This window comes from Pieris napi, chromosome 2, assembly GCF_905475465.1.
Source record: "Pieris napi chromosome 2, ilPieNapi1.2, whole genome shotgun sequence".
Lineage (NCBI taxonomy): Eukaryota > Metazoa > Arthropoda > Insecta > Lepidoptera > Pieridae > Pieris > Pieris napi.
The window spans coordinates 612181-633341 of record NC_062235.1 but is presented as its reverse complement, the minus strand read 5'-3'; the positions used below and the strand labels follow the sequence as shown (position 1 = coordinate 633341).

Genomic DNA, 21161 nt, shown 5'->3' with positions numbered 1-21161 from the left:
TTATGATACTCACATTGCCGGAAGGCTTGCAAGTGTTTCGCCGGCCTTTTAAGAAAGTGCGTTACCGGCCTTATATGAAATTAATATGGATGTGTACGAGTATTATGTTATGTCGAGATACCTAACCCAAATTGTGGATTTATAAAAAAATTACTTGTTTTTTACTGTTTTAGGTGCTACTACACACGGCGCAAGTTTCGTCCCATTTACGCGAAGGTGATGAACAAGAGTGTGAATGTTCACCGGAATAGTGCTTCCTTCACTCGTCACAACGCTGGTGGCCTGTCACTCATCACTGGCTTCATGCCTGTCACCACAGAGATGGCGCTATTCGATTATCCTTTCAACGAACTTTTGGTAAGTCGTTGTGAGCGATGATAAATCTTTATATATATAATTCTTCTGTGAGTGTGTATGTCACTGAACTTCTCTCAAACGACTGGACCGATTTTGATGAAATTTTTTGTGTGTGTTCAAGGGGATCTGGGAATGGTTTAGATTCACAAATCAGCCCGCCAGATGGCGCTGCAGTCGGTACTTTCATACTTTGCTTTACTAATTGCTTGAAATATCTATAATATTGGCTTACACAATGTTCGTAGTCCTCTCACTCACTCCTCCGAAGCGGCTCGACCGATTCTTATGAAATTTTTTATGCCTATTTAGTAAGTCTGAGAATCGGCTACTATCGCTCTTTCAAACCCTTAAGTCACTTATGTGATAAGGGGTGTTTAATTTTTTTAATTTTTAGAAAAAAAAAATTATACAGCATACAAAAATACATACAACCCTTAATTTACACCCCTCTACGATCAACCCCTATTTTTTATTATAGCAGATAGTTATTTTTATGGAACTAAAACAATGTTTCTTAGAAATAATATACATAACATAACAATGTTAGTCGGGTCAGCTAGTAAATATATAAGAATATTGCCTACTAATCAAATTATTTGTTACTTTTATTTCAAAACATATTTTTTTAAGCATCTCAGTAGCAATCTTTACTACAATAAAACCATTCGTTCAATCAGTATCATTAATACTAGGAATAATAGGTACAATAAATTTATTCACACCAAGTTCCTTTACTGTGAAATATTCTAGGTTAAAAGCACCTTTTACGTGAATTTCAACATTTAATAGAATGAATAGAGTATTATAGTATGGCTCGTACATCAAAGGGAGCGATTGCCTGCTCCAAATGAAATAAAAGTTGGATTGATGTGTCGGTATATCACGATTTCAAACGATAAATCTTAAAGCTAGTTTTCGGGTAGAAATTTTTTACTAGATCGAATAGAGAATGTAGATGTATCATAAAATTGGATGCGCACTTTTTGTCAAGATCTATAGAAGTTTATTTCTATAAAATGTGTGTGCCGACACACACACGCAGTTTAATTATGCATTAATTTATAAACCCTTCACTTTACGGTTTAGGTTGGTTTTAAATTAAAAAATATATATATTAAATAGGTATTTTACATTCTACATATTTGGGATGCTACATCTGTAGCATGTGGACACGTTTTCCCGGTCTCACATTTATCTCGGACCTCTTTCGAAGTTAAAAAGCTGGGGCCGCTGAGCAGGCGGAAAATAATAAACGGCTCAAACATAAGAGTTATTCCTCCAACTTCGATTTTGTTCCCTCTTGACCGTGGGGAGATTCTTGGGCCGTGGGGTTAATTAAAGATTTAAGTTGGCCAGCGTTAAAGGTACACTGCCACAGGGACCAAACTTTTTAATTTTCTTTTTATTAATTTTTAATTATTTTTATTATTACTATGTAGGTTAAAAAAATTGTAAATACTGTATATTTTATTGTTATAATTACTAATAAACATTTATATTTTAATAACATTCACATTGACAATAACTTGACGCTCTGATTTACTACCCAGTGTCTAGTATCATCAGGGTTTAGGTATGATGTATTGCTTTAGAAATTATGCTAACTAAATAATAATTACACAGAGTTTTAAAAGGACACAAGCATCTGTCATCAGATCCTATAAAAACTAATCACATTTTCTGATGAGGGTATTATATGATTTGTTTAGATTTTTCCAATTTAAGAAAATGATAATACTTCTTTAGATGTGGGCAGTTTTGACTAAGCGGCACCAGATGGCGTTACTAATGTGGACGCACGGGGAGGAAGCTCTTGCCAAGTCTCTGGTAGCATGTAAGCTTTACAAGGCCATGGCTCATGAGGCAGCTGAAGACGATATGGAGACGGAAGTATATGAGGAACTACGTCATTACGGAAAGGAGTTTGAGACCAAAGGTTGGTAGACATAGAAAACAGGTCTTATAACAAAATTCCTAGGAGTGTTTATTCCTGTTTCTGTCAGTTTCATTATCGGACGTCAAGGCAGAATACAAAATACCATCCGTATCACCTGGACATCCGTCGTTCCACAACTGAGCGTTTTTAAGGCAGTCTTTGCCGCGCTCCACCGCTATGTGGAACCAGCTGTCCACTGAAGTATTTCCGACTTACAGTCCTTCAAGAAAAAAGCGTACCAATTTCTGAAAGGCTGGCAACACACTTGCGAGCCTTCTGGCATGGGCGGCAGTATCACTTAACATCAGATGACCCCACTTGCTTGTAAAATCAAAATCGCGTCATTGAATCTAACCAAAATTAATATTACATGACTGTCACGTATTCTATATCTTTTGTATACAGATATATATGGTAGATAGCTTTTAAGATACACCAAAGATCTGAGGTTGAGATGAGAAAACTTTTAATTACTTATTTCTGTATGAGTTCAATTGATTGACATTTGAAACTTACTTATTAGGCTATATCTTTTACATGTTAATTAAATCGTTTGTAATTATTGAAATATGTCGTGATTATTAAAACACACAATCTAGAAATTGAAAGTAATTTTCTTTAGGTTTAGAGTATTGAAGGTTATCTTCTTTAATAAGGAAACATTGAACTAGGGTTTGAAGCCCCATAATGCCCACAAACCGGCAGACACACCTATGCAACTTTTACCTAGAAACTCGAGAACTGTTTTGCCGAGACTGAACACAGAACGCACTAAGGCCATACTCTATATTTTCACGATTCATGTGTATTTTCTTTGTTTAATAGATTTTCCCAATATCCCAGACTCTTGTGGTGCGTCACCTTGTTTTATAAACATATTTTGTACCAATATATATAAAGAAATTACCTAATATATGCATACTTGCAGACCGGCCAAGCTGTGGCTAAGGTTTTTGTTATATTACATAGTAGTAACCTATTCAAGGGAAACGGTAGGAGAACACAAGTCATGGGGACCACCATGCTTTATTGGTGGTTATGCCATTAAATTGTAGCTTATGTGAAACGATGGTACTTTAAACACAGCGCCATCTGTTAAAATTGTGACTATTAAATAATAAACAAATATTTTGCTATAAAATAATATTGAGATATTGAGCTATCCTATTTTTTAAGTTAGATCAAACTGCACGGTGTGCAAATTTGATTGATATCGGTTCGGTAGTTTAGGAGTCCATAGCGGACAAACAACGTGACACGTAATTTATATATATTAAGATTACTATTCCTATTCTATATTCATAGAAGTGGGGGCCCGTCGTCTCGCCTCCGCTACGCTATTATTGCTGTGACTCATTTCACTATCTTACTGCAGAAATCCATCCATTGCTCCAGATCGTACCTGGAGTCTCCAAATACAGGACATTATAATATAATGAGATGCATCTCTGTCTGACTGGTACATGACGGATTTGTTTTCAAGTCTGTGAAGGAAATCAGCAAACGCCCCATGTCCCATTAAGATCTGTATCATTTGTCAGCTAGGTCTTTTTATCTAATAATTTTGTAGCCCTCTATAAAATTAGTTAAAAAGATTTTTGTATTTCAGCGGTAGCTTTGTACCGTTTGTCCCACCCCGATATCGTTTCCTGTCTAACTTATTTCCTGATGTGAGGAAGTGGTATCTTTACGTATTCCATTTTCGTCTCCAATGTTATCGTCGCCTCCTTTGCTAAGGCGTCCGCGTCCACGAAGCGAAATAAAATAGTTTCTTGCATTCAAATGACGTTTTTATTTAAAACGTTGCAAAAATAAAACAACAATAAAATTTAATTGAGAACGTATGTTAAAATATCGGTTGCACAACAGTAATTGCGGTCCTAACGAGCAACACTACAATTGACCTCAAAACGTGCTTACTAGCGCCACCAACGGAAACTACCGTAAACTTTGTGTTACCAAAATGTTCTATGAAATTAATTTTCATATGAACTCAGTGTTAATTAAATTTTGTACGCGATTAATTACAAAGATGTTTTTGAACTTTACCATAATTATTCTTGATGTTTATTAACGAACATAAGACGAGCCACTATCCTCGCGATGCTTTTCTTAATATTTCAAGCCGCTTATTTTCATGTAATAAGTAAGACAAATATATTAAGTACCCTTTATTCGAACATAATGTGTTTTATATTACATACTTTATTCAATCCATAATTTGGTAACAATAATTATAATTTCTTAATGGCGGCCATCTTGTTAGTTGTAACTAATAATCACCTGATTATTAAACGCAAAACGTGAAGCTTGCCGGTTCCATAATATCGTTTCGAGTCTATCAGGGATAAGAGTAATTTGTTGTAAAAATAATTGAGGTTTCTATGTCTCCTACATAAATCATTTCCAAGGTGAGGTGGTTCTGTGTAAGACGATTATATTCCTTACTATATACGAGGATTTTTTTACAGCACTGGAATTGTTAGATTACTGTTATCGACAAGACGATGACCAAGCACAGCAACTCCTTACATGTGAACTCCAGAATTGGTCAGGTCAGACTTGTCTAAGTCTTGCTGTAGCCGCTAATCACAGAGCTCTACTGGCTCATCCCTGTTCTCAAATAATCCTAGCTGATCTGTGGATGGGGGGCCTTCGAACCCGCAAGAACACCAACCTAAAGGTAACTTTAACACATTTATAATCTCTTTATATTTCCTATTAACGCACAACTTGGCACGTCGTAGTTGTAACATAGGTTATAACGCCGCCGTAACGATATTTATGTCTGTGTGTCATATAGTTTTACGACGAAGTTTGACAGGTGACAGATAATCAAATATGACATTTCATTAAGTGTCACTTCGTTGTAGGACTATACGGTTTGCATGCAGACGCTGATTACGGTTTTAATTTTAAAACCTTTGTGTTTAAAAATTTGTCGATGAACTATTCCTTTTTTTTAATTTTGATGACTTCATAAGTTAATGTATAAAAACTTGACTGACTATAACGTCATTGCCTGTTTATAATATAAATATAAAACCCGTAACAAGTATTAGAAACTCCCTGTATTCAGAATTTCATTACGATATTTGTTATCAAATATAGGTTTAAAATCCAATAGGGCTATAGTTTTTTTAAACACAAAGGTTGTTGGCGTCCCTAGTTAACGTAGCATGTAAAGCTTAAGTGATAGTAGCAGCGTTTAGTTTGCCACATCGGCTTTGTAAAAAGGTAATACTGTGCCTGCTGTGTCCACTCTACATACTCCAACTGGAGTTCAAGTCGAAGGAAGAGCTGCAGCTGATGCCGCAGACTGAGGAGGAGCATTTGGAAAACGAGAGTATAGAGGATGATAGAAGCACAAAGGACCCGAATGACGCTGAGGTAATTACTGTTCTGTTGCTTACCATTACGCTTTTGTCGCTGCCTTCCCAATGGATTTGTGATTGTTTATATATGAATGTAGAGGTTGCAATATCACGGTAATAAATAGGCTTATATATATCGACGTATTAAAGGAAAATGTATATTACTATTACATTCCGAAATAAAAAAATAATTTTCAATTATGATATCGATTGTCAACGTAATATAATAGATAGACATTAAACATCATTAATCTACAATCATAAATCCAAACCTACGTATTTAAGGAATTGGTGGATATGTTTATATAATCCGAAATAGCTAATTATGATATATTTCTAATTATCATATTGGCCCTCAGTAATAAAGAAGTCTTATTTCTCAGCGTAAACACAATTTTTCAGTGCTTCTCACTATGTAGGCTGATATTTTTCTCAATATGAATATTAAATTCGTTGAAGGTTTAAAGTAAAAACGTTAAATTTAAAACATTCGGTGTTTTAAAGGTTAAATTGATATGACATTGAAGTATTGTTATCTGACCTGATGAATAGATTAATATAAAATCAGATAGACTTTCTTATGAAAAAACTAAATTCATTGTTCGGACTATAAACTGTGTAGGTCGGGATTAAACGGCGAACGCTGTCAATAAAGAAGATAATACCTCCGGGACCGTTGGGTAAAACGGAGAAGACGCAGGTGTTTAATATTGACTTTTCGTACAAACACACACTTTCTGTAGGAATATCTACGCTTTTTAGTACACAATATCGTATATATTACTACATAAGTTTTGAATTTATTTACATTTTAAACTTACTTAAGCTGCAAGCTTTTTTGGTTACACGTATACTTCAAAACTTAACACTTTAGAATTAGCTCAATATGTAAATTTTATAGCAATGGTAATAGTAACAATTGTTTTTTTGTTTGGAAAGAGATAGCGCCCCGTGAGCGTATTTGGAAATAAATGGAAATTTGAACAAGAATCATTCGGTAGAATATGTGTAGTTAACAAAAGCGTTCAAGCTGTCAAAAACTGAACTTTCAAATTGACGTGTGCGATATAGTAAAGTTCGTTTAAATACTTACTTCACCGTATAACTGGGTAAAGGTTCAATAATATTCTAATTAACTAAAAACCCGAATAAAAACAATATATAATATATATTTAATAGCTTAGTTTGTCTTTATTATTGAATTTTTTTTAATGGTCTAAAGTCTACTAGTAAATAACACGGCAACTTCTGCCTTAAAGAAATATACAAACAAATGTGTGTTACATTTGTTTCTTTTTTATACATACACATAAATCATTAGAACCAAATAGCCTTATGGCTATGAAGATTATATCTTTCTACTGTTTAAATAAGTTATCTATTCAGTTTCGTACTTTTCTTGTAACTAAGAAACCTTTTAATAAGATATTTAAATAACACAAAGCACTCGATATTGAAGCACTCTTTGTCTCTGTGATGTGAGCTATTTGAACTTTACGGCTATTTTATAAGCTTCCTCCTTCCACGAGTTTTATGTTTATATTGGATCTATTTTCCAGTTTTATTTCGAGTTTATATAAAAGGAAAATTGAACTATAAACGGGAGCTTCGTAAGGTCCCCGGGTAATTGTTGAATAAAAAATGCCCTTCTGAATAATATACTATTCAAGGGGAGCACAAAGCGTTGTTTTTATTTATAACAGAAACCCAAATCAAACTATTTATGAAGTACCTTTTACTAAATTAAAAAAAAAGTGTCGTCAAATGGAACGTAATAGTTTAATTGTATAAAAACTTTTAGTACTAGCCGTTCAGTTGCAGAACTAAAATATTACGTAACTTCGTTGTATATAATATTAAGTCACGCACACAAAATATCGTAGAATAAATAGTATTTACCCTAAAAACTTTTTGGTTTTAAATAAATAAACACCTCGAAGGATTTACTCCATTATTAACTCATGTCTACGAGAGTAGGTCAGACCAGTTTAACTAGTGAATTACGTAGCGCTGCGTAGCATTCAAATTGCGCAGCCAAAACATTACTTTGGAGCTACGACTGCTACGTTTGTCTTTGATTATGTTTCAATTTCCTAGAACTGAAAAATAAGAAAAATAAATGCTCAAAATGAATTTGTTCACAATAGAAATATATAAGATAATTTAATAACCAAAGGCAGTTAATGTAAGCATAAATCTTCCGAAACCTCAGTGTTTTACAGCGCCATTAAACAGAGCGAGAATTCATTAAATAAAGTTTTACATTGTTGAATTTGCTCAGGCCTTAAACAAACGGGAATATTATAATAATTTGTCACGATTTACTTCGCTAAACAGAGAAATTGTTATTTCATATAATTTACACTAACACACACTAAAGTCAATAATTGTTTGAACTTGATGACATAAGATTAAATTAAATGTTATTACATAACACTTACTAATATAATATGCTTAGTTTTTTATAAATAAATTACAAAAGATTAACTCTTGTTATCTTTATGTTTCGTACGAAGTTTTACTTAACATCTAAAATTCAACAAGAAATCTAATAAATTAGTTAAACTTCACCGTAACTTCAAAACGATTGTGCATTCAATATTTAAACCACCAATTGCCAAAGTTCAAAAGACGTTAGTTCCATCCTCTTTATCTTTTAACTTCATTTTGCTTCTTATCATTTCAAACATTCTGCCTTGTATATTCTAGCATACAAATAATTTTTAAATTGCTTTTGTCAAATCGTTTAAACATAAGTGTTTTGACATATGAATGTCTACATGTTATTAAGAGATAAAAAATATCACAGATGACCGAATACCTTTCAATACCAGTTTCTTCATGGTTCATTATGTGCGTGTCAGTCATCATCTGTCAGAACACTACTGTATTGCATGTCCCGTTTTTTATCAGCTTTCACTGTGCTCTATCTATTTAAATTTCGATGCTAATTTTATTTCGACTCTCTGAATGTCTTGGTAACGTTTATACGTATTTCTCTAAACTCAAGCAGGCGTTGATTGGCTCAGGGGCCGAATGCGAGACCCGTGTAGATCAAAATGGGAAAGTCGGTAAAATAGGCTGGGAACTGTCATACAGAGAGCTTCCTGAATATCACGCGCCTGAAGACAAGAGGATGAGACCTCTACGACTTAGGAAGAAAATCTATGAGTTTTTTACGGCGCCGATTACAAAGTTCTGGGCGGATTCGGTAAGCTTAACTTTTATTAATATGTCTCATACTAGATTGTTCTTCTTTATCGAGTTTCGAGGTTGGATTTATAACGGATGAATCTCTAAATTGTAATTTTGCATTCAGATCTTTGAAAAACGTTAAAGTATTGTCGAATTCTGACCACTCGTACTTTCTATAATTAAAAAAAAACGACTCATTCTCGTTAATTTAGTTTTAAGATAAGTCTAAATATTTGTAAAAAATATTTCTTGCTAATGAAAAGTAATTGCAAGGGAACAAGGTAAAATTAAAGAAACATTAATGTTATTTGTTTTCCGTTTCACTGTTTAAATTAATATTTAATCAACAAAAACTGAACGGAAATGATAAAATAAGTGGCATTCACTTCCGATCTTAGCCGATCATTCATTTTTAATAAACCTTTCAGATAATTAATATTTTATTACGTTCTTTAAGAGTTTGAAATTAATTACAATACCGTGTTTCCGAACATTGTATTGAATGTTTGATTAGAAAAGTTTTGTTAGAAATTTAATTTCTTTGAAAAATATTAAAGCGTTATTTAAATGTATTTTCATATTTTTTCAAGTACTTACACTATTATTATAATTTGTATAACAATTGAATGCTTCAGTTAAGAAATTTTTTCATAATTCGCCAAATATTTTTTTTTTCAGATCGCATACATATTGTTCCTACTGATGTTTACATATACAGTATTAGTCAAGATGAGTCACACACCATCTTGGCCTGAAATTTATTCTATTTGTTATATTATAACGTTCTTATGTGAGAAAATTAGGGAAATTATTACGTCCGAACCTGTTGCTATTAGGTAAGATAATACTACATTATATAGTACTATATTTGTGATAACGGATTACACAAAAGCTTTACTAGATTAATTGTGTCATAATACTTTTACGGTAAATTATTGCAATTATTTTTGCAATTCGACAGGTAATATGTCACTATAAAGTAAAAAAATTAGCATTATCATTTATACCAGTGATCTAACGTGAATATTCATTAGCCAGGTTTTATATTTGAAGACCATTTTAAATAAACACATTTCCTATATGAGATACGGCTACGGCGTAGCACCCTGCTACAGTTTATAACAATTAATTCTTAAGTAAAAATTGCTTGCTTTAAGAATGAATCTTGTATAACCAGTTCGAATCAAATTTTAGTTATTTCACTTTATGATGATAACTAGTCAAACAGTGAAATAACTAAAATTTGGTTATTAGTAAGGTTGTACTTAGAACAATTTTCATACGATACGGGGCAGCAACGCACTTGCAAGTACTCCGGCATTCATTTAGATAACACAATGTACACTTATGAACGTCAATACATATTAAAGTATAGTTTTACATTTACTGCCAGTTCTCAAATCAAGGGCCTAGAACGGATGAGAAGAACTGGCAATAAACTCTCCGCCACTCTTTTTAATCGCCAAGTTTTTGTTTTACAATTATAATTGTATTTATATATAGACTGATATCAATATCGTTTCAAAACAAATAACTACTATCTTATTCAATAAAACTATATCAGTCTAATTGCCCTCTTAAGAACTCTTTCATCTCTTTCTTTAACATTGTGTTAACTCTCTGATGAGAAGAGACAGTATCAGAAACAGTATTTTAATAAAACTGTGCTTTTGCTAATTTACTTACATGAAAGCGTACTTGCATCATACTTTGTGACAAACGATTTGATACAAGATTTTACGAAAACATTTTTTAAATATGTTCACGCTCACTGCATCTCGAATGTCGTTAAATTTGCGTATATTCCATCATTTATTGGAGACTTTTACTGTTTTAGACATAAGTTCAGTGTATGGGCATGGAACATGTGGAATACGTATGACGCTGGTTTTATAATATTCTTCCTCGTGGGCCTGACGCTGCGCCTACGCCCCAGTTCTATGGACGTTGGCCGAGTCATATATTGTGTAGACATTATTTATTGGTATTTAAGGATATTGAATATTTTGGGTGTTAATAAGTATTTAGGTAAGTGATTAACTAGAAATTATTTTTAGGTTATTTAAGTCACACTCTGTTCAATATGCCTTAGAGATCTACTTTGTGTTTACGTGCACTTTGTGTACTCCCAATATTAAGAAAGAACGACGGGAAGTGAAATATATTACAAAGATTTCTGTTTGTAAACGCATTATAAAGTTATTCTTCTAATGCTACCAGTGAATGCCCAGTTTCTATATTCAAAATATCAGTCGTAATTGCTACGATTCGAAGATTGTTGTTTAAAAAAAACAGCTAAATTCGAATAGACATTACCGTTAAAAATCGGTTGTAAATCATGCGTCTAATTCTAAAGGTTCTACTCAAATGTATTTTTAAAAAGCTTCCAGTTTGTTGGTCGATAAAGCGTTCGATCCTTGTTAAAGTTTATTTAAACACAAAATAAACTTAAATGTATTCATATTAATTACGACTTTTTACTGAAATAAACTAAGATTCTTATCGCTTAAAATGCTTTTAAGATATTGAAACAAGCTTCACTTTAATCCTCTTGCGGTTTTTAAATCACAGAATGGAAAAAGTGCAATCCGATTGTCTGACTTTATTGTTTTCTCTTGGGAAATAATAAGAAACACTGTATGAAAATTTATTAAAATTTATTTTTCTTATGTATCTCGTGTTTCTTTGTACATTCATTACTAGATCAATATGTTACTTTACAATATACAAACAAGAACAACTGGACATCACTTTAACACCACCGAAACAAGTATTAAATACGCAAATTTTATTTCTCTATATATTATTTTCCGCTATTTGATCCAACCCAGTGGAAGTCCTTATTATCAGGAATCGAACAAGGACCTCCGGCTGCCTTGAAACGAGGCTTTCTATTTCTCTACATATACCTAATTTTCTATATACACACTAATGGCGCTAGCTTTTAGGTCTAGGCCTCAAATTTCTGTATCTGTTTCGTGGTCATTTATTTTTCGTAAAATATAATTAAATTTAATTAATTAGTTAATTAATAAAGGTAGGATTATCTTCTGTGTCTAACACACGCCGTCGTCTTTTTGAGTTAAAGGCATGCCGGTTTCCTCATATGTTTACCGTCACCGTACGGAGTGTTAAATGCACATAGAAAGGCAGGTTCACAGCCGGGGATCGAACTTACAGCCCCAGGGATGAGAGTCGCACACCACCAGGCCAATACTGCTCTTATAATTTTTAATATGTATATTTGTTCCCAGGTCCTCTAGTCACAATGATGGGAAAAATGGTTAAGAATATGATATACTTCGTGGTGCTATTACTAGTGGTATTGATGTCATTTGGAGTGGCCAGACAAGCTATTTTATATCCAGATAAAGAAGCCAGTTGGTATTTAATTAGAGAAGTAAGTACTTTGTTTAAATTTTTTGAATTGCAGTAGAGTGTTGCGCGGACGTTCAAACATATAAAATTGTTATTTATTAATTTTATTATTGTACTTCAGGCTTCAAATTAAAATGTTGAGTGTAAAAAGCGGCCCTATGGTCAAAAGTGATCTTTTGCTGACTATTCATTATATTTTTTAAATAGAACTGCAATAACTTGAAATATGCCAAACCATACAAACATTTAAGTACACAAATATATAGGAAGATTGTGAGTAACGAATTATGGATAGATTAAGGAGACGGTAAAAAAGTTTGCCTAGTTAAAAAAATTATTAGGACACAGTATGTTCCGCTAATTATACTAAAAGAGATCGTTAATAATTGTATAAAATCAAAATAAGAATCTTTTTCTACTGCGTAGATAACATTACAAGTAAATCAAAGCAAAATCTGGTTTTATATTGAATACATTTGAATATTGAAATATCACTAATATCTGGTTACTGAATCGCGACGCATTGAATAAATATTTCATCAAAATATCCATTAAGCTATGACAATTAATTGAAATTCTCATCTGCCTGTGGCGGTTTCATATCGTCATGGATTTTATCGTTCCATATCGCTATATTTGAAATTTCCCAAACTATCTAGATAAAAACTCACCAAACACAAAAAATATCTCACAAAACATGAAATCGGTAGCCGTATTGGATTTCGAATCTACAGAGGCCTTACTACGTATTTTAGCATGACTCTGAGATTCCAAAAACTAACACAGACGCGCATATAACAATACATACACACACACAATTACTCGACATTCAAGTATACTTATTGTCTTATAAGACTTGTTTTTGATGAGTTGGAACACTACAAACTAGTTTTTTTTAATGTATTAAACAAGCACCATGTACCACGAAATAATTGATACCTAGTAACCCGCAACACAGGGGCTCCCTAGTATGGGGACTAGCGATAGTAGAATTTTGTTATTACCATATTTATGTCGTGAATTAAGTTTTTATTTATATTTTGATATTACAAGCTGCCCCCGAGAGCTTCGATTCTCCTTAATGTCTAGCCAACCTTTTTAGTAACCTTTTTTACCAACATGGAACATGTTGCTATGCTACCTACTCCAGAGACTGAGAAAACTTTTTAGGGTTTTCTGTGATTTTTCTCTAAATAAACCTCAGAGTTCAAGTTATAAGTGCTTAACTAACAAATAATAAATATGGGTCGATCGTAGAAGATAGATGAAAACTAAGGGTTGTATGTATTTTTGTATGCTGTATCATAAAAAACAAAAAAAATATCTAAAAAATAAAAATAAAAATTTTGGGGTAGACACCCCTTATCACTTAGGGGTTTTAAGGATAGATAGTATCCATAAAAAACCATAATAGTATATGCATAAAAAAATCATCAGAATCGGTCGAGCCGTTTCGGAGGAGTATGGGAACGAATATTGTGACACGAGAATTTTATATATTAGATATTAGATTGTTAATTACAATACCATATACATTTGTACCTTAGTATGTATAAAAGAATTAATATAAATCCATCAATCAAACTACCCTCTTCAGATACTATCTATTTCTTTGAAAACTCTTTTATATAAAAAATATAAATTGAGATCATTTATCGTATTCAGCTTGTGAATATTTCAATGTGTATACAATATAGGTTAAATAATCACAGTTGGAATTATATTTAAACAAGAGATATACAGCACGCGCGCATTCTTAATTTTCTACTCGACCTATTAGCGGAAATTATTGTGTCATAAAACGTACTTCGTATGACTTTTAGAGCTCGTAATTATAACTAAACTTTAACGATCTTTCGCAATACTCTACTGCATTTTCGTGATAGTTATAATTTTTAAATTGTTCATATTTTATGCAATGAAATTGTTTTGGTTTAAAATAAACATCTGATGTGGAATTACATATTATATGAACAAATATATGTACTTAGTTTTTTAAATCCCTGAAACGAAGTTTTAAATGTCCTTATTGAAATAACAAATGTTCGTAGCTGTCAATTTTACGTATAACTTCGAAATTAACTGTCTCTGTATTTGACAATAAGCGTCTTTTGACAATTAGATTGTGACATTTGTTATTCAAATATCGAAATGCAAGTTATGTGTGACTAACTTAACGGCTTTACAGGACCATATTACTAACAATTGCAGGTATTCTTCCAACCATACTTCATGTTGTACGGAGAAGTGTTCGCCGAACAAATGGCGCCACCTTGCGGCCTGCCAGGCCTAGAGGATTGCCGAGTGGGCCATTGGGTCCCACCTCTAGTCATGAGCATTTACCTCTTGATCGCAAACATTCTCCTAGTCAATCTGCTCATAGCCGTCTTCAATAACATTTTTATTGAAGTCAATGGCGTCTCGCACCAGGTTTTGGTTATGTTATTCTGTAGTCGATGTTGCCTGCTGCAAGATTTTAGTTACGCGCAGTGTAGTTTAGTATTCGCTGTAGTAACATTGGTTATACTAGCCATTTGATTGCCATGTTACCGTAACAAAATTTACCGAGTTTTGGCTATTACAATCAATGCATCATCTCTCTCGCACCTTCTCATTTCTTTTGCTCTTCTTAGTTCTTATTTAAGTTGATTTAATTTTCAGTTTAATTTAGCATGCTTTCATTGCTTATTTTGTAGATATTCTACCAACCCTACTTCATGTTGTATGGCGAGGTATTCGCTCCCGACATTGATCCTCCTTGCGGAATGGATGTCGGTGATAGCAAGTGTGTCACTGGCCGGTGGATCACTCCAATCGCGATGACCATCTACCTTCTCGTCGCAAACATCTTACTCATAAACCTCCTTATAGCAGTGTTCAATAATATATTTAATGAAGTCAATGAAGTCTCGCACCAGGTTTATTTTTGCTTTTATTTTATCCTTTTTGCTTCTGAACGTTTTTAAGATCATGCGAGGTGTTCGTATACGTGACTCGATTTAGAAAATTAACTTTGTAGATATAAACGGTTTTACGACTAAGAGCAATTATTATAAGACCTTTACTCGTATTGACTTGATTAACCATACCTTAATCAACGTAATATGTTTTTCAACGATGAGTTCAGCGAACTTTTATTTCAAATCAATAAGGTGGTGGAGATTCTCGTTGGCTTAGAAGTTTTAATTTCATATAAATTTTGAGTTTCGGGGAATATATTAAATGCTTTTATTCATATTGACACAAAATATTTGTTACAATTTAATGTATGTTTTCGATTCTGGATTATAGCATAGTTTTTGTTATAGAATAGTTAGTATAGTTCCCACTCACGCAAAACTAATTATTCATGCTAATAAAATTTTATAAACGATTTTGAGTGTCGCGGACTAAGAGAAAACGAGCACAAAAGTAATTATTTTTGTGTTCATTGTAATTATTCTAAATTGTCTTTTTTTTGTATCTTATCGATTTATGTTCCCTGTGTAAAATTACCACTTTATTTTCTGATCGTGTCACGATATGACATCTAACATTTGACAAATGATATTTAACATTTGACAAGTGAAAACAACGTTCAGAAATAAACACAATATGCATGATTACTATAATGCTTTTACGTAAAACAATGTTAATACGTTGAAATGTCGAGTTTTTGTTGTACCGTTGCCTTTCATTGAATAAATAATAAGCATCGTTTCTTGAATGTTTAATCGCCGACGGAGCAAGCTTTTTATAAGCTGCCCCATATTGTATAAAATTTGGTTTTCTTTGTTATAATTTGTAAATGCGAATTTAACAAGGCCGAGGTCGAAATGTAGGAAACATTATCATAAAATAACCATTATACAATGTATTTTTTCAATATACAACATTAAAAAACAAAAGGTACTGCACGGATTTAGATAAGGTGTGTGGCAATCTGTGGCAAGTAGTTCCAGTAGTGTGAATCCAGAATGGGACCAAAATAGTAATTTTGTAAATTGCCATAAAACATGTAACTCTTGTTGGTCTGTCGACTAATCTAGTAGCGGATGAACTTGTCAAGTTGTTATATTTTATATTATGAGTCAAGTCATGATTTTTACCACTTATTAGGCAGGCAACGCACTTGCGATCCTTGTGCACCGAGCTTGGCATTGTGAAGGTCCATGGGCAGCTGTATCACTTAACATCAGAGAGCCTCCTGCCCGTTTGCCTTCTGTTTCACAAGGCATTTTCTTTTGCGAACTAGCGAACTGTGGAATCGACTCCCGGCGGGGGTCTTCCCTGAGAGATACGACCTCCAACTATTCAAAATTCGAGTGTACTCCTCCCTTAAAGGCCGGCAACGCACCCAATAAAATGGGTTGGGCGTCCCACAGGCTCATTTGCCTACCCCTAGTATATAAATAAAAAAAATAAAAAAAATAAAAAAAGCTATGATGATGCATATTTATAATTTCATAAGACAATTGTAACCGTACAATATTATGTCTAGGTGTGGATGTTCCAAAGATTCACTGTGGTAATGGAGTACGAACAAAAGCCGGTACTACCACCTCCATTGATAACGTTCTGTCACATTTACGCGACTTGCAAATGGGTCACAAGGAATGTGTCACACAAGAGGTTTCAGTATGACAACGGACTGAAGCTGTTCCTGGAAAAAGAGGATATGGAGAGGCTATATGACTTTGAGGAGGAGTGTGTTGAAGGCTATTTTAGGGAACAAGTAAGTTATTAATAAATCCTAATGAAACCAGGAACGTGGCAGTTTGAAATTCTGTAAATCAATTTTTATTCGAAAGCTTTTATTACTTTTATTCGATTATTGAGTTGAATATTTTATATGAAATGAAAGAAATTATAAAGAGACTAAGAGAAACATTATAAATAAAAAGACAACGGTTCGAATCTATAAAATATATGTATTTATAAATGAAATATATACTTTTCCATTATGTGTTTTTGAAGTTTAGGATTAAATTAGGCCGCGAAATATTTTTTTTTGTAATATATGCATCAGGGAGGAGTATCTGGTTACCCACAACACAGGGACTAGCATTTGTAATAAACCTTTTACTGATTTGTACGTAACTTTTACTGAACGTAGTAAAATTTGATAAAAGTAACCAAAACATTTAATTTTTAGGAAATAAAATTATCCAACTCTTTAGAAGAGAGAGTTAGAAATACGACGGACAGAGTAGAGCATATCACGACCAAAATGGAAGACTTAAATCAAAAAGCTAATTGCCAAATACAATCAGTCCAGGTAAATAAAGAATAGGTTTTATATAACAAAGTTAATATAATATAATAATGTAAGTGTATTTCGAATATCGTCGAGCTTTAATTTCTACTTTCTGTTGGATACGTATCATAGAATTGATTAAATTGCCTGAGAGGAATAATTCAATTTACCACGCCAATATCTCAATAGTGTAATGAGCTTAATTTATAATAGGTATTCTATTCTAGTAATATTATTACCTAACTACCTAGTAAAATTAACTAGAGGCTCATAAATCAAAGTATTATAAAATTCCAGAGCGTAGAGTTTAGGTTAAGAAAGCTAGAAGACGTGGCGGAACAGACAATGAATCACTTAGCGGTGATACATCGTTTCATGGCGACACATCCCTCCCTCGTCAATCGCGGCTCCACTGACACCCTGGGACCACCCCCTCCCACCTTCCAAGCCTGCGGAGCTAGGCTGAGGACCGCCAGCGACCGGTCTGAGGTGAGTTAAAAGTTTGTTTAACAACTTTTAAAGGTGTACAAATCCTATCTACCTACAGGGTATATACCTACTGTTTCCCGGATGATTTTTCTTTATAAGCGATTTGAGTTTGAAATGTCCTTCATACAAAAATAACTAAGTTTTGTTGGACAAGAGAACCATGCAACGGACATCCCAGTATATTGGGATCTCACGCCTACTCGAATGTATATTATCAGACTTACCTAAACGAACAAAGTCGCTGCCTTCAGCTAGTAAATTTACTATAAATACGGAATTTACTGTAAAGATTCTAAAATACACTTATCAATGTACCCAGGCTGTACAGGACGTATGAACTCAGGATCAAGTGTATACAAGTGTACTTTTTGTTCGATATATACTTAGAATAATAAAATCTAAAACGCGTGAACACAATTTCTAAATTGACCATGTCATTACTACAAGTTCAAGATACTGAACTGCCGAAAGCGAAATCTTAAAGACTTTAGATGTGGACTAACATTATGCCGGTTCGTAATGGTCATTTGTGATTGTCATATATAATTAAATTTTATTAAAACAACGCAGATATATCGTTAATACCGTTATCAACGCGTGATAAATTTATATTATGATTTTTGCAAACTAGATCAAATACTAACATATTCCGAGGGAGAAAAGAATCATCATTTGACCATATGATTGAAAAAGTATATTTCACGATTTCGTGGGACTAAAATAATGTAAGAAACATTCGAACTAGCTACGCCTTTTTAAGTTAAACAAAAATTAGTGATCTGTGTATCCTTGACACAATCGTTCAATCACGTAAACGTTGACAATGGCATTTGACAGTTACGAGTGGGCATAGCATGACAGGCATTAATATATCACGCGATAATATCACGTATTGTGTATTATTTATCAGAAGTTGTATTTGTCCATTGTAACCACAGTGTCGTTTTATTTACCAATGTACTTTTATTTGCTGTGTCAGCATGTTCATTAACCAAACTTTGATTTTATCCATTTGTTCATGTTTGCTTTAGCGAACTTCTGGTGTTTCCAAAAGTTCTGTTTTTGCTTTATTTGTATTGTGATTCGTTAATATTCAGAATTCAATGACAGAAACGAATAAATGAAATTACTAATGTCTTGACAACATTTTCCCGCTAAAGTTTAATCAGAAAACTTAAACTTAAGCAGTTAAAACATGTACAAAGACAGAATGTATTCTACATATCTTAGTTTTGACTAAAAACTGCGTAAAAGGGATATAGAACTTGATAACTTTCGTTATTCTTAATATAACAAAATAGATATTGCGTTCGAATTCTTACTATAAAAACTTAGCTTTTGGCTAAATTTGCGCGCTAGTACTTCCATTTTGATTATACTTCGAATGCAATGAATCACAATTCAAATTGAGTGGATGTGGCATCGTTGTGGCTGGACAGGTGCTGTCTGACAGCGACACGGGCGCAGCGCGCTTCATCGTCCGTCCCGTACAAGAGGAGGACGAGGTCTCACAGCCCTCCGACGTAAGCACCCATTGATCCATTCATTGTCTTTTGTTTTCCAATAAAATCATGTTATAAAGTAAATTATTTGACGAAACATTTATAAAGCTATAATGTACTTTTATTTGCAAAATACAACGGCTTTTTTACGCGTCACGATTTAATAAAATACAGTTTGTATTGTGTAACAAAAATACACAGTCTGTATAAATAATTTAGTCAAAAGCCAACGCCAATAAAAAGCCAATAAAAACTGTATTTTATTCTATAGATTCTGTTCCCCACTTAACACATAACTTTCATCAGACAGCTTCATGTTATCTCCATTTTGGATGTGGATCCTATCTTGCCTAACACTCGAGTTCAATATCCAAAATACTTGTTGTAACGAGTCGTAGAACTTACGAAAGACAAACATGTATATTAAATGTTACGACTAGTATATTGCATATAGATAAGAGTAATAACGCTGATTCCACTGTTTTACATTTTCCTCTGTTACAATAAAAGCTTTATATACTGAAAAAAAGCTGCACTATAATCAATTTTAAGTTATTTAAATTATCAGAAAGTAATCTATTTAGTTGTAAATGCAAAATTTTACAGGATGAACTTCCGCAATCTGGGCCGGAAGTTGTCGCTGTGAAGGAACCGGAACCGGATTCTACATCCACCTCTTCCGGCGCAAGCGTTGCGGGGCCTGACGTGACAGTTGTCAAACCAACGGTGATTACTCCAGCACGTCAACGGTCATCTGACAGCAACAGAACAGAACCCAGTGATGATAAGAAAGGTACTTTGTTTTTTTTTTTGCAAATTATTAATCTAAAGATGCTGATGTACCTATTGTAAAATGACAAATACCTAATAAAAATCACAATTTCTTTGTTAAAATGAGTAAATACGATGTCATTATTCCTTGAAATAAATTTTAGTATTGCTAACCGATACATGAATGTATTAACATGATAATAATAATAATAATGCTACATTAATTTCTTTTATATAGTATCGGGCCCGATACTAGACTAAATATAAATTTACAAAAACATGTTTTACAGTCAAATTACTAAAACATTTTGAATATATAAGAGAATGTAAACACAGTGAATGAATAAAAATTAAATCTTTTACAATGTGTAGTGCCATCATCAAATGATGACGCTTTCTTACCGGAAGTGCGTGAAATTCCGCCGGATAACAACAGCCTTCGTCCACGTACCACTTCCGCTGGCACACGCCGCACTGCAAACGCCCGACGGTACGTATTTTTCTATATATCCATTGCCAATATGTTTTATTTATGGTAGAGATATATTATAAATCATGAAGTTATTTAAGAAAATTTTCTCCCAGGATATCAGTTCTGTGGTAGTAACCGTAACAATGTTCAACAAATTAGATTGACATTTAAAAGTAAACGTAAATAAACGTTTTAGAAATTTATTTAAAAAATCAAAAACCCCGAAACTAATAAAGTAGAATAAAGTAACTCAAACTTCAAGGGAAATGCTTAAGACTAGACAAATAATAATACAATATAATAAATACAATAATAATAAACACCTGACACCTAATGGAGGTATTGGGGCTCATGCCCGAGGGACGGGACCAACATTTTTTTTCGTGTTTTGGATATTTTCTATAAGAAGAAAGAGGTTCTACTGTATTTTCATTTACTGAAAATTTGAACC

The 21161-nt window shown here is 33.2% G+C and overlaps 1 protein-coding gene across 13 annotated transcripts in view; it reads left to right on the top strand.

The window, feature by feature from the left end:
- Nucleotides 1-21161, top strand: part of LOC125056004 (transient receptor potential cation channel trpm) — a 182158-nt gene that overhangs the window by 151801 nt on the left and 9196 nt on the right. For 7 of the 13 annotated variants that reach the window (XM_047658880.1, XM_047658904.1, XM_047658845.1 and 4 more), the window contains 15 exons: nucleotides 174-357; nucleotides 2104-2293; nucleotides 4765-4976; nucleotides 5531-5683; nucleotides 8678-8878; nucleotides 9541-9698; nucleotides 10700-10890; nucleotides 12117-12262; nucleotides 14937-15158; nucleotides 16721-16954; nucleotides 17375-17497; nucleotides 17774-17965; nucleotides 19405-19488; nucleotides 20074-20260; nucleotides 20611-20728. In XM_047658880.1, the coding sequence (XP_047514836.1) occupies nucleotides 174-357; nucleotides 2104-2293; nucleotides 4765-4976; nucleotides 5531-5683; nucleotides 8678-8878; nucleotides 9541-9698; nucleotides 10700-10890; nucleotides 12117-12262; nucleotides 14937-15158; nucleotides 16721-16954; nucleotides 17375-17497; nucleotides 17774-17965; nucleotides 19405-19488; nucleotides 20074-20260; nucleotides 20611-20728 (2595 nt within the window). The other 6 variants (XM_047658821.1, XM_047658870.1, XM_047658837.1 and 3 more) reach the window with 5 other exon arrangements.